Source organism: Aptenodytes patagonicus, chromosome 5, assembly GCF_965638725.1.
Source record: "Aptenodytes patagonicus chromosome 5, bAptPat1.pri.cur, whole genome shotgun sequence".
Lineage (NCBI taxonomy): Eukaryota > Metazoa > Chordata > Aves > Sphenisciformes > Spheniscidae > Aptenodytes > Aptenodytes patagonicus.
Window position 1 is genome coordinate 17,662,712 of NC_134953.1, and position 17,560 is coordinate 17,680,271.

At 60.0% G+C, this 17,560-nt stretch overlaps 1 protein-coding gene across 1 annotated transcript; it reads right to left on the minus strand.

The window, feature by feature from the left end:
- Positions 1-7,991: 7,991 nt before the first annotated feature.
- Positions 7,992-16,616, minus strand: LOC143160281 (solute carrier family 2, facilitated glucose transporter member 5-like). The gene is given in 15 exon segments (XM_076338008.1): positions 7,992-8,231; positions 8,415-8,542; positions 10,066-10,141; positions 10,683-10,784; positions 12,010-12,120; positions 12,249-12,436; positions 12,610-12,696; positions 12,800-12,932; positions 13,013-13,158; positions 13,428-13,552; positions 13,633-13,793; positions 14,270-14,368; positions 15,421-15,717; positions 15,720-15,803; positions 16,611-16,616. Coding segments are annotated over 15 exon segments (1,983 nt in total).
- Between the last annotated feature and the right edge of the window lie 944 nt (positions 16,617-17,560).

The window sequence follows — 17,560 nt, forward strand, 5'->3', positions numbered from 1 at the left end:
GCTGGAGGGGCACCGTCCCATCACCGCGGGGTGTCTGAGGCAGGGGGCGGGTGGGGGCCGGGCACCGGGGACTCCTGTTCATTCTCCGTTTTCTGCCTTAATTAGAACCCGGAGAGACCAGGCAAAATCGCATTAGCGCGGGGCCCCGGTGCGCTGAGCCATCCATCTTTTTTTATTACAGCGTAATGGGGCTGCTCGTGAGGCGCCGTGCGATTTGTCACAGGCCTCGTTCCCTGATAACGGGCATTTGTCATCACTTTCTTCCCGTGTTAATGTCATCATCGGCGAGCTGACAGGCAGACCCGTTGAGGGAGCACTGGCGACAGACCACATCCGTCAACCTAATATTTCCATGGCTGTGGGGATCAGCCGGGCTGCGAACACACATTAAAGTGCTTATGAGGGGAGAAAAAAAAAAATAAAAAAGCCGTTGTCATTAATTAAAATGTTAGTGTGAGCGTGTGCGCGGGTGGCACTGTGTGGGGACGGGGGGGCGGGGGCTGCGGCGCGGGGGGACGCGGGGCGGCGCGGGTGTGATGCGGTGGCCTTTTAACGGAGCGCGCATCAGCTCCTGAAACGCATTTAAAAGATATTTGGGACTGGGGAATCGGCGGCGAGCGCGGTGGAAAGGTCATTGTTAATAAGGGAAAGCATGGATGGGCACGGCCGGCAGAGGACGACGGAGATGGTCGCCCCCCCCTGCGTCTGGGGCGGGTTTGTCCTGTGGGGTGTATTTGAGCCACTCATGTCATGAAGTGAGCAGCCTCAGCCCCGCATGGCAGCAGGACGGGCTGGGGGGAAGGTGACCTCGCAGTGGGGTTTCCCTGTAGCTGGGCAAGGGCAGGAGTGGGGCGCGGGGTGGGCTGTGGGTTGGGGTCAAGCTGGGGGGGGCCAAGTGCCCCACTGCAAGCTGGGCACATGGGCGTCCCAGGAGGGTGCACACCCACTGCGAGGGGTGGTAGAAGTCAAACCTGTGCCCCCTCCCCCCCCCCATAAGCCACCAGTGAGGACACCTGCCCTAGGCCCTGGGGCTGGCTCAGCGGCAAGGGGCTCAGGTCCTCACCCCATAATATTTGGCTGTTGCCATGGAAACAGGGGGTGGTGATTGGGAGGAGTGGGGGCAGCGGGGGGCGCGTGGCACCCTGGGTTTTCGGGGAAAGGGGGAGTCTGTTTTCTGTGGTTTTCTGGGATTTCTGTGATCATACAGAACAGGACGGGGTTTTTGTTTGTTTGTTTGTTTAAATTAAAAAAAAAAAATCTTTTTTTTTAAATCAGGTTTTGGGATATTTGGGAGGGTTTTGCGGTGGGTGTCTCAGCCAGCTCTACCCACTGCACTCCCAGCTCCCACGATGTCCTGGTACAACCCTGATTTGCATGGCAAAATGTGACGCCAGGAGCTCTGATGCAGCCCAGGGGGTCCAGAAATGGGGACCAAAATGCTTCTTCCTCTGCCCAAATCCAATCTGCAGGTCCCCTGGGAGAAGTCCCCGACATTACCGGCCTGCGGCTGGACACGGTGCCAGAGGACCGGGCGCTGGCAGGGAGCAGGCAGCCGTGGGCCGCGCTCAGGCGGCCGTGGGCAGCGCTCAAACCCTGCGCTTAGTGCAGAAGGGGGGCACGAGGTTTGAAAATGTGGCTGCGCACAGAGCCTTCACCCCCATGTCCCCCCATCCCGGGGGACGGGCAGGGGCAGGCTGTGAAGAGGGCCACATGTGTCCCATGTCCCAGGAAGGCTCCCAGCGCTTTCTTTCATTGCTCTTCTTATTTTTCTTCTTTTCTGTCCTTCCTTGTTCCAGACACAGGCTCTGTGCACGGGAGAGTCAGGTTTGGGGGGAGGTGCGTGGCTTTTTTAGAGACCTGGGCCCTTTAAATGTGTGCACATGGACACACACTCATGCACACACACACACACACACACACAAGTCATTTCTGTTAGTGCACCCAAAAGTCTGGCTCCCTGGCCAGTGCCTGGGGCTGTCACCCAGGTTGGGAGTTTCTGGGATGGGGAGAGCTGGGAGGGGGGTAATTATCTCCAGCTGCTGATGGGGAAACTGAGGCACGGAGCAGGGACTTGCAGTCCTCATCCACGCTGTGGTTACGGGTCATCCCATCACCGACAGCATCCGACAAGTCTGCAGACGTCAGGGAAAGGTGTCTGGGAAATTTTCTCACACACCCTGGTGGTGGCCGGGCTCCCAGCCCCAATGACATCCCCGGCCGGGTCCCCAGCCCCCCAGCAGCAAACCTTGCCACCAAACCCTCCCTCTGCCCGAGCTCCCTGCCATAAATCACTGTCCTCCATTGGCCGAGGACCTTTTAAAAAGGATTTATTAGGGAGATTTAAGCACAGGCAGCGATAACGGTTTCATAAATCGAAAGGCAATAGTGCTCATCATTACCGGTTCGTTCAGGGGGTGGCATCCCCACTCCCCCCGTTCCCGCGGCCGTGCTAACAGCCCCCTCCCCAGCACCGCTGACTCCGCCGCTCCCCTTCGCCTCCCAGTCTGTGGAGACCGCGAGCGTGGAAAATCCCCAGACAGGGAGTGTAAATGCTTGTTCTTTGTAAATGAAGAACATAATTAACATTAAATTAAGGTAATACAAATGAAGACAACACAGAGCCTGACAGGATGAGTGTTTGGGGAGGCAGTAGAGAGAAGTGATTCATATTTTTAATTTACTGTACAAATAGACTAGCAGGGCTGGGGGGAAAAGGGCCATCCAAGTGGAGTGGGGATTTTTTTTTTTTCCCACTGTTGTTTTGCTGTGCTTTAAGCACACAATGACTATTAAAGTCAACTGCCCATATAATAGGACATCTCCTACATGACTGCTCTCCGAGAGGCAGCTTGCTGTAGCAATAAATTCTGGGAGTGCCATCTGCTGGTGCGCACCCTCCGCCGGGCACCCTCGCCTCGGCCACCCTGACGCCGGGCACCCACACCCAGACCAGCCCCGGCACCCTGCACCCGCTGCCGAGATGTGCTCCCACGAAGCGCCGGACATGGACCTGCTGGCATTAATACAGAATTATTATTTTTTCTATAGAGTAACAAACACTTTTTTTCCCCCCAGATATGCCCTTAAATTGTTCATCATCTTTTTTTTAAGAGGTTGAGGGGGTCTGGTTGGTGCCAAGGAAATATTTTAGGCTTTTAAAAGAAACAAATCACTGTTCTCCACCCCTCCAAAGTGCTGGGTTTCAGCTGGGTGCCCATTACCCAGAACACAGTAAAAAATCACCCATTTTAGGTTTTTCCCTGCAAAAAGGTGCTTGACCACAGTCTGTGTGTTCCACAGGCTCGGCTGGAGACAGCTCTGCGCTTTAAGGAGATGAGAGCTGCGGGCTCAGCCCCGGGGAGACCCCACTGGGATGGCTTTCAGCCAGGAGCGAGCCAGGCTTACCGCAGCACGAGGGTGTGCATGGGGCTGTGGCACCTGGAAGGGGCACACTGCCACCGCCACGTCCTTGTCCCCTTCCCTGGGGGACTCCTGCCACCACTATGCAAAGCAAAAACAAGAGAAGGCGCCAAGAGGGCCCATTCCTGGCTGAAATCACCCTTCCCAGGCAGAAGATGCCCTGGGACTGTGCCGAGAGCCTCCCCACTCTATGCCAAAACTGGAGAGGGTGTTTCACCATCTGGGAGCGTTTCCTAATTTTGGGGGTGCAACCTTTGCTCTCCGGGTCACTTGTGTCCTGGCAGTTATTACCGTGCGCAGTGCCCGTGGGTCCGGGGCTGGCCGGGCCGGTGGTGGAGAGGGGCTGGTCCCCGCTCCTTGCTCCATCATTTGCCGTGTCCTACTCCTTTGCCACCTTTTCCTCTCCCCTTGTATGCTCACCTCCCGAACCACCCCCAGGGCGCCTGAGGGCAGCTCCAGCCCATTGCCTGAAGCTTTGCCAACCCCAAAGTGCAGCCAGGGCCTCTTTAACCCCTGCCCGGGGCCGCTGGGGAGGGCAGAGGGGCTGGTGCAGGGCAAACCCTGTATCCAAAGGGAAGAGGCCCCCCTGCCCTTTTGCCCCTCCATGCTTTTACTGAAGGCGTGTTTGTACACAAGGCTGTGACTAGGGGGGGACGTGGAGTGCCCTGGTGTGGGCACTGGGAGATGGGGGTTCCCATCCTGCAGTCTCAGACCCCCTGTGAGCACTAACGTCGAGCTTTGGCAGGGGCTCAGCTGCCCATCAGCCTGGGCTGCTCCCCATGACGTGCCGCGCCAGATGCACCACGTCCTCACCGCCATGCAGCCCCACAGCCAGGTCCCCCTGCTCCCAAGGAGAAACCGATGATGGAGCTCCACACCACGCTGGCTCCTCTGCCAGCTTTGCCCCGCTTTGAATGGCCCCGAGCAGCTGGGGCCTGCGGCAGGAGGGGGGAGGTGAATCACCATCCAAACACCTCAAATGCATCCCAGGCCCAGGCTGCAGACACAGGGGCTGTTGCAAACCAACCTCCCCCCAGGCAGTGTCCCCGGCATCCAGCACCCTCCCCTTGTGCCTGTTGCACTTGAAGTACAGCCGAGGAAACCATGCATGAACCTGCCTGGACTGAAGGGGACAACGGTACCAGCCTGGCCCAGGAGGGGTTGTGCCGGGGGCTCAGCCCTCCACCACAGCACTGCGAGTTGCTTTGGGGTCCCCAGGGCCAGGGCATGAGGCCACGGTGCAACTTTGGGTACCATCGAGTGGCAAGATGCCTTACGGAGCTTCTCAGCTCCAGAGCCTCTCCTCTGTTGGTAAGACAAAAGGCAGGGACCAATCCTGCACCCACCTCTGCGGGGCAGAGGGGTGCTGCTCCAGCTCCCCTTTCTCCATGCAGAAGGAGGCAGGAGCAGGGTTTTCACCCTGCTCAGAGCATGCAAGAACTGCACCCCACTCAGAACTGGTCCCTGATGTAGCCTCTGCAGTAAGGTGAGATTTTGGGAGTGGAGTGAAGGCAGCCCTGTTGAGGTGACAGGGACAGTTCGCTGCTAGGGCACCTGGTGAAACCAGTGCAGTAAGGTTTCAGCCTCAGAGGCTTAGTGGGTCCCCGTCATTAGCAGGATCCATCTCCCAGGAGCCCATCCCTGCTGGAGCCATAGGGACCGTGAGCACTGGCAGGGCGTGAATGCTCCTTGGCTTGTCTGGCCACAGCCTGGGGACACTTGCTGCCTCAGCAGCCACCGGTGCTGGCACAGGGACACCAGGGTGTGTCCAGCAAGCTTTCATCAGCTTCCTGGTCAGGCTGTGACCATTCACCCTCAGCCAGGCACCCTCCAGGAGAGCGTCCCTGCAGGATCTGGAGATATCCAGTGATGGGCCATCACCACTTCTTGAGGAACCCATTTCAAAGTATCTGGAGAGTTCAAATCAGGGCCTTCTTTCCCATTCCAGTTTGGCTGGGGTGAGCTCCAGCCCTCCACGTGTATACCTCAATGCTTAAACTCACCCACCCTTTAGCATTGGGTACATCACGAGAAGGCACTCACCTTCATCTTGGTTTCTGCAATCCTTAAGAGGATCAGGAGCATTTCCAGGCATCAAAGTAATTTCTCGGACCCTTTTTTCTATCTTCTCCAATCTTTCAAGGTCTGTTTGGACATTGCTAGAGGATACAGCCTTACCCTCACCAAGCAGAACCAGTGCTTTTGGAGGCCTGAATCCAGAGAGCTGCTTTGGACATGGGGAAGCAGCTTGGAGCCACCCAGCCATACCCTTCCCAAGAAGCCTGCAGTGGAGTGGCTGGGAATGTCTCCCTGGGCAGGGCAAGCAGAGTGGAAGCCCAAATCCTACTTCTGCAAGAGTACCAGACCCGTGGTGGGGGGCCAGTTTGGACTGACAGCCTCAGAGATCCTGCCCCAATATCCTAAAGAAAAAGCTGATGAGAAGTTAGTGTCCCGTGAGCATGGGGTTTCCTCACTCCCACCCTTCCAGGTCCTGATGGAAGGAGGATGGACATGTCCCTTGGCACCGTTGCCTCACAAGGGTCCCCAGGAGCAAACACACCCAAAAGGCACCATAGGATTTTGCCAGTGACCTCCAGTCCTTGGAAAGAGGGGACTTCTGGCTCTGGTGGTGTCTGAAGCCCTGGCAGAAATGGGTCCCGACCTCATGTTTCCCAGGTCTGTCCCATCTCACCAACCAGCACAGAGCAGTCCTTGGCCATAAGGCAACACTCTGGCTCCTCAGCCGCGCCAGGACCCCAGGATGGGGGGCTGCTCCCGGGGGGGCCATTGCCTCCTACATGGAGGGCAGAGGGCATCTTCCAAGCCGCCCCACATGCTGGGTGGGAGAGATAAATAAATACCAGAATAAATAAATACAAGTGGCAAAGAGGCCTGAAATGATGCTGTCGTTTGCTGGGAATGAGAGACACAAGTGTAATTTAGGTTTTGATATTATGAAAGTCTCGCTGCTCTAAAACAGCAGGGCACTCAGTGCCTCATTAATAAAGGATAAACTTGGAGTCTATTTACAATGCACTTTTTGGGGTTATTTACACTCCATTATACATATGTAATGCTGCACATATTTACCGCTCTGTTCTGCTGCCGAGAGCAGCCGAGTCGGGAGGGAGACAGAGTGGGAAGCGGCTGATGCTGTGGAGCCGTGACCCCTGCTTTGACTGATGTCCCTTAAACAGCTCGAGCTGCAGGAGAGCCCCAAGCCAGCTGCTGCGGATGGAGGGGCTGGGACCGGGCGCTGGGGGACCCAGTGTGGCCCAGTCCCTGTCCTCATGAGCCCAGCGCCCACCCACCCCCGGAGGCACCCCGAGGCTTTGCCAAGTGATGCAGAAAGGGTGAGCTCCTCTCATGGGCTGGAGCCCAGCACACCAACACGTGATCATGAGCACCAACCATGCAAGCTGTGGGCCCATCACAGAGTGGAGAGCTGGAAAAAACAGGGCTAAATTATCTGCAACAAAATAAATTGGCACTAGAGGGTTTTGGCTGTGCAGCCCTCCCCACTGCCCAGCTTTTACCTCTTACCAGTGCAAAATATTGTGGTTTCCCTGCAAACAGCAGCTCCCCAGAGCTCTGCTGGCCTGGGAGCCCCAGACCCCATGGTGTTCGTGGAAGCTGCTGTGAGGGTCCTGGGCCATGCGAGTGCCGTGCCCATGGCAGTCCCAGGAAATAGGGTAGCCCCCCTCACAGGATCCAGGGCAGAGACATGGGAGAGGTCATGCTTGGAGAGCACCCTGGGGTCACAGCAATTCATGGGGTGCAGCAAGGGGATGTGGGTGCACCCAGGACCCCTTTGTCCTCAGCAGAGTTTGGGAGGGTGCAGGGGTCCCACAGGAGCACTCTCTGCAGGGCCAGTGTGCAGGGCTGGGCAGCGAGGGGCTGCCAGCAGGCTTGGGGCAGGGGGAGCATGGTGGCTGGATGGTCATTCCCAACTCTGAGCTGCTCCATGTCCTTTCTGCAACTCAGCCTGTGTTTGCATGACCAACGTGGAGTGAGATGCAAGAGCCCAGGAGACACCCTGACCACCCGCCCCAGGAAATGTGGGGCGACTCTGACCTTCCCAGCCAGGCACAGTGGGGAAGGGGACAAGCCCCCCCATCCCATCCTGCTGCTCCCCACTGCTCCCCAGCACGGGGGAAGCACCCACCCATGCCAGCACGCTCCAGCTCGCTGCCATCCCAGGTTGCACTTGCCAGACGCCAGCTCTGGAGGTAATGCTCTTTATTTAACGCCTTGTGTGGGCAGCTCTTGGCAAGTCCATGTGCCTGGGAGTGATGTGAACTCCCTGGCCGCAGGAGGTCCCCCTGTCTCTAGGAGGGTATCTCTTCCAGCATGGGGGTGATGGGCAGCCGTCAGTGCAGCCCTGGCCTGTCATCGGAGCTCATTCTGGCCACAGGCTGCAGTATGGTGAGATGCCCTGGGAGACGCAGAGCTGTTCGAGTCCGAGCAAACTGGCCCTCACTTCCCTCCCCAGCACCGAGAGCCTCCTCCGCCACCCCATCGCCCACAGCCCACCCAGGGCGGGGGTCCCATAGTGGGAGGCGGGGGGCAGGTCAGGGCAGGCTGGAGCCCGAGCCCTCCAGGGAGCTGCTCTCCAAGGCCCCGTAGCCATTGAGCTTCATCATCCCGATGAGGTGGGCTGGGATGGAGAGAAAGGAGCGGCGGGTGGCAAAGATGTGACTGATCTCCATGAAGGTTTTGTTCTTGGTCTCAGGGACGACGAGGTAGACGTACAGGGCCACCAACAGGCAGATGCCGCAGAAAAACAGGTAGCAAAAGGCACCGGCTGACATCTGGGGACAACGAGAGAGCAGAGACAGGGAAGAGAGCCAGGCACCCCTGAGCTGGGCATGGCACAAGGCAGTGTCCCCTCCTATCACCCCTCCCTGGGCTGGCTCAGGCTTGGCACCCTGTCCTGGGGAGCAGCAGGGCCGTGTCTATCCCCTCCTCCTCCCACGGCCCCTCCGGACAGGTACCTGCAAGAAGGGGAAGATGAAGCCGATGGTGAAGTTGCAGAGCCAGTTGAGGGACCCCCCCACGATGTAGGCGGCCGGGCGGTGCGACTGTGTGAAGAGCTCAGCTGTCATCAGGAAGGGGATGCCAGCTGCGGAGGGAGGGGGCATATCGAGGGTATGGGGGACAGGCTGCCTTAGGCACCCCTGGGGTCGACAGGTCCTGCCCATCTCAGTCCTGTGGTCAAAGGGCTGGAGCCCAGCAAGACCCACGGGTCAAAGTGGTGGTGCTGGGAGGGCTGTAGGAGACGGGGAGTGTGGGGACGGGTAGACCAGTGTCCTGCCCTTGGTCTCCCTTTGGGATCCGTCTCGGTGGGTGGGTGATGTCCCCCCTGACATACCACAGTTGCACCTTGCTGGGTGCTGACTGGAAAGTTTCAGACCGAGTCAATATCAAGGTGGAACATTTCATCTGGATCCTCATTTTGCAATAATTTGCCTAAATGCTGATATATTAAATCTCATATAGACCACAGGCATAGAGAAATGTATTCCTGGTGCCCTCCATAATGCCCTTCCCAGCCTCTCTTGATCAAAACGGTTTAGAAAATTTCCTTCTATCGATTAGCTAAAGGCTCGGACGCTGTGGCTGATTTAGGCAGGAAAGAAGCAACCACATTTCCAAGCAACAGAACTTCCCACAGGACACAGAAGTGCCATTTTCCAACTGGCTTTTCCCATGTATGGTGAAAGAAAACCCAGAATGACTGAAGATGATTGCCCAAGCCAACCTGGCTACTAAAAACTGGATATGGGTTGTGGCTACTTCTCCTGGAAGGACTCAGCCCCTCCTGCCATGTGTCACTGAGCCGGTAGCCCTGGCTCCCAGGACTGTCCCTTTGCTGGAGGGCAGGATCCAAGGTCCAGCGCACATCCCAGGGCACAAGGGGATCTGGCAGGGGACCGTATTTGACGTGGTGACATGCCCGGGGTCCTACTGCCCGGGACGGGCCTGACTGGGACCTTTTTATAAAAGATGCTCCAAGGGAAAATATCAACAAAAAAAAAGTGCTAAGAAGTGAGGGAGGAGTGGAGCCCCTGATGGACTCTTACTCACAGCTCGCCCAGAATAGAGATTTATATTTTTTTTGTTTTAAAACTCCTATTCATCATTGTTTGTGAACAATGAGCCATTAAAATCCTAATTAAAGATGTAATTACAGTGAATAAAGTCTGGGCTGAGGATGAATTATAGATCTGTTAACAGCTCTGCTAATACATCAACTGGGTAAACCAGTCCAGGTTTCACTCCTCGCTGTTCAAGCCCGCTCTCGTGCCCGCGCTCGGTTAAGGGCAGGACGATGCTCACCACCCGCACCGTGATGGGAGCGGGTGATACCTCTGGCGGGGCCTGGGGAAGGCTGTCAGGGCTTTCTCCCTGCTTGGCCCAGGAGCAGGGGTGAGGAGGAGGAGGTGGAGCGTGTCCCGGGGATGCATGGGGCTGTAGGGGCTTGTGGTGGGATCTTGCTCACAGGATGCAGCATGATAAACCAGGGTCTGGCTGCGGGGAAGGGGCCAGAGTGCGGGTCTTGCCGCCTGCCTGCAAACCCCACCGCTCCTGCGGGGCCCCCATTCCTGCCCCACCAACCCCTGCTCCCGCCGGCCCCAGACCCACCTGGTCCCATGCAGAAGCCAGCGATGATGCCGACCACACAGGCGATGACGACGTAGCGCATCCAGGGCAGGGCGGTCTGCAAGGGGACACGGGGCTGGGGGATGCTGCCGGGGCAGCGGCCTCAAGCTTCACACCCAGTGTTCCTGGGACAGAGCTTCACACCTGCCCCTCGGCTCGGCGGCAGCCTTCAGGGACAGTGGCCATGCAGGATGTGTGGGGCAAAGCTCAGCGACTCCTGATGCTGAGATGTCTCCAGAGCTGCAGGAGCATCCCCCGGGAGCAGGCAGCAGAGGAAGGACCCTGCAGACCCCTCCCCCCCGGCATCTCACAGCTGCCTCCCTGGGGACAACTATTTCTGCAGAAAAGCCAGAAGTGGCAGGATTTTTCTCATGTGGATTTGGTTTTTTTTGTTGTTCTTTGCTCTGAGTTTTCCTTCTCTTGATCTTTTAAGGGAAAACATTGCTTGGAAAGAGCTGGCTCACCTCTCATTTCCATGCACGCTCCCTCCCCCAGGGTGGTACCCATCCCTTCAAGACCCAGCCCTCATTAAGGTGCCCAATGCTCCAGCCCCAGTCATGTCAGTGGCCTGGGGGGGGGTGGCGGTGGCCGGACCCCACCTGCAGCAGCAGGGAGACGGTGATGCCGGCCAAGCAGATGCCCATGGTGCAGAAGCCAGTGATGATGAGGGGCCGCCGGCCCAGCTTCTCGATGGTGAAGCACTGCGAGGGAGAGCAGAGATCGACGGGGTGGTGGGGAGCTCCCCACCAGGACAGGGGCACCCCCTGAACCCCAGATCCAGCTGCAGGTGGAGGGATGTTCCCAGTGGCATCTGGGTGTGGGGGCAGCCCCAGCTCAGAGCTCCAGAGTTGGGGCTGGGGCATGGGAAGAGCCAGAACTCTAGGGTCCCGGGGTGAGCATGCACCGGGCAGCAGCGGGGTCCCGCAGAGCCCCGTTAGGGTGCAGGGTTGGGGCTGGCTGGGGGAGCCCCACTGCCGCATTCGCACTGGCGCTGAGCGGAGGTGCTGGACTGGGCACGGGGTGTTTGCGGGGCAGCGGGCAGAGGAGGCAGGACACAGGCAGGCGGCATGGCGGTGGCTGGAGCAGGCAGGGTATTGACAGCAGAACAAATGCCTGTAATTTTATAACCAATCTCTGCATGTCCATCGGGGGCCGTTTGTGGGGCTGCTCCCAAGCAATCCGACTGCACACCAGGCGGCTGCCAGGGGCTGGGGTGGCCCCACGGCCGGGGCAGGGGAGAAGGGGAGAAGGGGGCACCCTTCAGAGGGGCAGAGGGGTGACTATGGGGCCCCACTCTGCCATGGGTTGAGCTATGGGGAGAGGGGAGCAGCCCCCTGCTTGTCCTCGGTTTTCTGGGGGCAGCCACCCCCCATCCATCTCTCTAATTGTCAGGGAGCGGATTTAGTGCCGGGTGGCTCGGGCTGGCCCCGGGTGACACTCGCAGATGGGACGAGGGCCATAAATCTGCCTGGCCCAGTGCTAACTCTCCAGCTAAATGAGGCCTGGCTGGGGGGGCCGGGGCTGCTAGCCCGGGGCCAGGCCAGTGCTTGGCTGGGGGGGCAGATGGGGACATGTGGCTCTGCTAACAGAGTGACAATAAAATCGGGAGCCAGAAGGAACCGCTTAGCCCCCTCCATCACCCCCAACCTGCTCCTTGCATGGCATCTCCCCCCAACCTCCCTGCTACCCATTTACCCCAAAATTGTCCCACCCTTCCTATATGTCACCCTACAAACTGAGCCCCTCTCATCCCATCCCCCCACCCCATTTCCCAGCCAAACCCTCTGTCCCCCAGCAAAGGGGCTGTGCTGTGGCATGGACGGCATTTGGGGTCCATCCAGCACCCCCCGTTTGATGATGCTGGGAGTTGGAGACAAGGCTCTGGCACTGAGGGGGGCTGCGTCCGTCTGTCCATCCATCACTCACCCCAATCAGCCCCACGACAACTTCGATGGCGCCGGTGCCCACGGTGGTGTAGGGGATCTGGGACACAGGGATCCCGGCGTTCTCGAAGATGATGGTGGTGTAAAACCAGATCTGCCAAGGAGGGGACTTAACGTGAGCCAGGGGGACGGAGCCATGGGGCACTTGATGAAATGAGTTGCCACGTCTCAGCTCAGCTTGTGCAGAGCCAGGTCCCGGGGCGAGGACCCCCCAGGGCTTACGGCATCGATCCCTGAGAGCTGCATGCCAGCGTTCACCACCACCACCGAGAGGGTTTGCCAGCGGACGGAGCGGTCTCGCAGCAGCTGCCAGACAGAGACCATCTCCACAGAGGAGAGCGACTGCTGCTCCTCCTTCATCTCCTCGATCACATCCTGCACGTCGGGTGTCCCCAGGAACTGGCGCAGCGCTGTGGGGAGAGTGGGGATCATGGGCACGCATCTCCCCATCGCAGGACGGATACTCATAGGTATGGCACAGGGCAGGGGCAGGGGCTTGGCTCTGCCCTGGCTCAGCCTCCCCAGGGGACCTCCCTGACCCATGGGGCTGAGCATCCATAGGAACCAAGGAGATGCCTCACACCATGGTGACGGGCACCATGGAAATGCTATGGCACAACTGGGCGGGACAGAAGGGCTGAACCATAAGGACTATGGTGGGCTGTTAGGTCTGGGTGTGGAAGGATGCTAAGAGGATGCACCTTGGTCTCAGGAGACCCTGGACCAGTGCCCAGCACCTCTCGGAGCCAGTCTCCCCCAGGACACCCCCTCACCCTTGGTGGCCCCACAGACATCGTTCCTTTCTATCAGCAGGTACCGCGGGCTCTCGGGGAAGCAGTGCAGCAGCAAGAGCTGGAGGGAGGCAGGAACGACCACCACTGATAGGAAAAGGGGCCAGAACCTGTCCTGAGAGGAGTCAAAATGGGACATGTCACAGGGAGGGCAGAGCAGGGTCCAGCACGCATGGGCTGGGGTATTGTGCTCACCTCGCCCAGCAGCTCTGGGAGGTCCAGGACCTGTGCAAAGAAAACCCCCAGGCAGATGAAGAAGCTGGGCATGAGGCCCAGGAAACCCCGCAGGTTCCTGGGGGCGATTTCTCCCAGGTAGAGGGGTACCACGCTGAGACAGATACCTGGGGGGAACAGGAGGGACCGGGTGGAAGAGGCAGTGGGGAGAAGGGTGCCCAGCCAGATCCTCGGTGCATTTCCTCCCATGCCCAGCACCATCCACAGTGGGGACCCGATGGCCAGGGAGATGGCCCTGTCCACCCCACAGAGAGCCCCGCTGCAGAGCCTGTGGCCACGGGGAATATGAAGTCTTCTCCAGCCCCCTGGGAATGGGCTGGAGACTGAGCCATGAGGAAGGGGCCGTGCACAGCCCTGCAGCCCAAGCAGCACCTACCTGAGTGGAGCCCCGTGATGGAGCGGCCAATGATCACCATCTCGGGGGACCCCAGCTCCCGGCTGAAGCCCATGAAGCCGCCGGCCAGGAGGATGAGGAGAGCGCTGCGACTCAGCGCACCATTCCTAGCAGGGCACAAGCAGCAGGGCAGCCCCTCCGGCCCCACCCCATCCCTTGACCACCCTGTCCCATGGCACCCCCTTACCTGCCATACCGCTCCACTAGCAGCCCCACCAGCAAGGAGCCCACCAGCCCACCCAGGGCGAAGATGGAGACAGTCAAGGAGTAGAGGAGGGTCAGGGGACCGGGGACCAGCCCGTGCCCGTACCGCCGGGCCCACGTGGTGTTGTAGAAAGCCTTTATGTGCTGCAGGGCAGAGAGACACATGCGGGCACCAAATGCATTGGGAGAAAGGGGAAAACAAGGGAAGACAGGCCCTGTAGGGAAAATGCCATGGGTTTAACAGCATGGAGATGCAGGGCAAGACGTGACCAGGGATGACCGGGATGTGCTGGTCTGGTTGCTCAGCCAGCCTCAGCATCACAGGGGTTTAAGGACAACTTAGAGATGCCACAGAGAGGGCTGGAGCTGGAGCAAGGAGGTTGTGGGAAGCTTTCCCCAGCCCCTGCCTTTCAGGGGAAACCAGTTTGGGGGGAGTACATGAACACAGGCTCCCATGTCCCTCCCATGCCATCCCTCTCCCTGGACTGCTCTCCATGGGTGACTGCCCAAGGGAAATGCCAGCATTTTGATGTGGGGCTGCTGGGTAGCAGTCCCTCCGCCCTCCCAGAGAGGGACGCAGAGCCCTTCCCCTGCTCCCAGAGATGCTGCCCGTCCCTTACCACTGCCGGTGAGTTCACCACAGCCAGGTTGTAGCCATAGAGCATGGAGGAGCCAAAGGACACCAGGAGGGTGACCAACAGCAGGGGGAAGGTGAGGTGCTGGGAGAAAGGAGGAGAGATCAGCACAGCCCCGGCCAGCAGAGCCGGGGGCCAAGGTCACACATGGCATGAGCTGCATTGGGTCACTGCCCCTTTTCTAGTAGGGATGTCCTTGGCCCAGAGCAAAGCTCAGAGCAAAGACCCCAATGCGACGGAGCCCTGTGCTGAGCACCGCTTCATGCCACTGCCCAGCACCCAGCCCAGCTGACCCGGCTTCCCCATGGCTGGTCTTGTGGCTGTAGCATGAGGCTTTACCCTGGCAGTGGCCCAGCTCAGGCTGCTTGTCCCGGCTGCCTGTCCCAGGCACCCCTGCCCCGGGGCCGGGAGGGGACAGCAGGCAGAAAGGGGCAGGCAGAGACACCCGTCCCCTCCCATAGATGGGGGCACCCAAATGGCACTGCTGCGAGCTGCCCCACGCATACCTCCCTGCCTGGGCCCAGCGCCACTGAAAGATGCAGCTCCCCACGGCAGGTCCCAGCCCTCCCAAAATGCCGCATGCACCCACCTCCTAAACCCTCACCCCCACCAGCACCCGTCACCTGCTGTGGCTGCAGGGGGGACCTCACTGCAGGGAGCCGACGGCTCCGGGGGGACACCCTGCAGCCCCGACCCAGCCCGGGGGGGTTGAAACCAGCCCACCCCGGGACTGGGGTGCCCAGCAGGACCCAAGAGGCACTCAGGGCACCCCCCAGGCGCAGGGGCACCCCTGGGTGCTGAGCTATCTCCCCTGGAGCAATAAGCGTCCCACGGCCCCACAGAGACAGGGCTGTGGCGGGGTGCGAGGTGAGCCTGCATCCTGCGGGAGCAGCCCCGCGTCGTAACACCCGGAGCCCAGCCGTCCCCGCAGCCCCCCCAGCACGGTAGCCGGATCCGTAGCACCCAGCAGCTCCCGGCTCACGCACAGCAAACTCCCGCTAATCCCATCAGGAATCCCGAGCTGGGAAAGGCGGGGGGGGTGGGGTGGGGTGTCGGGCCGGGAGCTGGGAAGGGGACACCGTGGGGCAGACGGGGAGCGGGGATGGGGCAGCCACCCCAGTCCGCAGGGAGCTCACCCCAGTGACGTCCCCGCCGGGCTGCGGGGTCCCTTTCCCGACCGTCGGGGCGAGGCTGCAGTCGGAGCGGGGGGAGGGAGGAGGAGGAGGTGAGGAGGAGAGCAGCCCTGGGCCGGCGGCCTGGCTCATCTCTCCCATTTTGAGACGAAAGAAGGAGGGGGAGAGGGAAGCGAAGGGAAGGGAAGGCAGGGCAGGGCAGGGCAGGCAGCCTGGGCGCCCCCGGGGCTCATTGGAGGCGCCTGAGCGGCCGGAGGAGGAGTCTGGGGGCCTCCCCCCCCCTCCGCCGGGAGCAGGGGCAGAGGCAGGCGGGCACCTCCGGGCTGCCCAGCCCGCTGAGGGGCCATGGCCAGGCCTGGGGACAGCGGCACCACCGATGTGATGTTCTGCCGTCACTGAGAGCCCCTGCACGTCCCTTCCAAATGGGAGTGGGCTCAGGGACCATAAGCAGGGCAACATCCCTGCATCACCCAACACCCCCCTCACTCCCCGGCCCCTCTCCCACCCCGTCAGAAGCGTGGGGAAGATGTGCCCCATCCTCTGCAACTCTGGTGGGAGGGCTGGTAACCCACATGGCCATGGCTCAGGGCAGCTGCCTTCCCGGGACACAGAGGGGCACAGCCCCCAGCCCCAGAGAGGAGAGACTCAGCTCACGACAGCTCAGAGGAATCCAATTTTGCTGCGGCCAGGAGCTGTCTCCCCTGCTGCTAATGAAGTGCCTTTAATTAGCAGCCTAATAGCAAGCTCTTAATTTGCTGAACAGCCAGTTGAAAGGATGGGGACCCCACTAAGCCACGGCTGGCAACAGCTCCAAGGGCTTAAAAGGGACAGGCAGTGACTGGCTGGCCCCACCTCGGGAGGGGTCCCGCGGGAACGGGGGCAGAGGAGCAGGGCTGGGAGAGCCCTGCGGGCATGGGCACCTCTGGGCCTGCCGTGCCCAACCCCGGCCAGGCTGTCTCGGGTGAGGGAGAGCCCTGGCACCTCATCCTTCCACACAGGATGCTCCAGCTCCTGTCTCCTCCCTCCACTTGAGCCTCCAGCTCTCCCTGAAAGCATAGTGCCCTCTCCCCCAGCCACGATCCCTTCCCAGCCTGCCAGCGTTCAGCTTTTCCCAGGGCAGGCACCTGCTCAAGAGCTCCTATGTCTTGCTCAGACCCAGTTTCTCTGTGTCTTGATCGGGGCACCGCCTTTACCTTCATGCTGGTGTGCCGTGTGGCTGCAGAGACCTCAGTGACAGTGCCACAGTGGGGGGAGACCTGCAGGGAGACACGGTCCTTTGGGGGATGGTCCCGTTTCGTTCCCAGAGCAGCAGGATGAAGATCCATTTATTGCACATGCCCATGGGTGAGATGACCCGGCAGGAGGAGGACATGCAGCCTGCAGGTACCAGCCATGCCCAAAGTACTTGCAGTGCTGTGGGGCAGCCCTGAACACCCCCAGGGTTCACCCCAAGCCCTGTGCTAAGACAGGGCAAAGCAGCAAACCTGGGACAGGATGATAAGCCCAGACCATGCCGTGTCCCACAGCCATGCTCCCACTCTGGTCATCCAGGTACATGGCTCATCTCTGGGACCAGCACCTGGAGGGTTAAATGTGCCTGGTCCAGTGGTCTCTGCCACAGGGAGAGGAAGAAACAGCAGCAGCCATTTCTCCCCCATCCTGAGCCATCCCAGCAAGTACCCACCTAAAAACCCTCCTGGAGCTTCCCAGCCCCTCTGCACTGAAGCCCTTACCAGTCCCCAAGCCCAGTGCTCAGCCCCCAGCCACAGCCCCCCTCCCGCCACACCGCCTGATGCTGGGGACCGAGCAGGGACATCCTCAGGACACTGCTCCATGCCAGGGGGGTGGCCACTGCCTTGATTTAGGGGGTAATCTGGGTTACTGCCACTGGTTCCCTGGCATCTGCTGGGGTGCCAGGAGCAGAGGTTTAGCAGCAGATGTACAGGTGAGAAACATGTGCTGGGGGAGGAAGGGGGTGAAGAAGGAGGAGGAAAGCCTGGGGTGCCAATTAAGGGTCACCAGGGAGCTGGGTTAATTGGAGACACTCCTGTGACCTGACCCGGTGACAGTGGCACACAGTAAGATGGAGACGAGTGCCGGTGAGAAACACCCACTGCTCTGTGCTGCGAGGGAGCTCATCTCC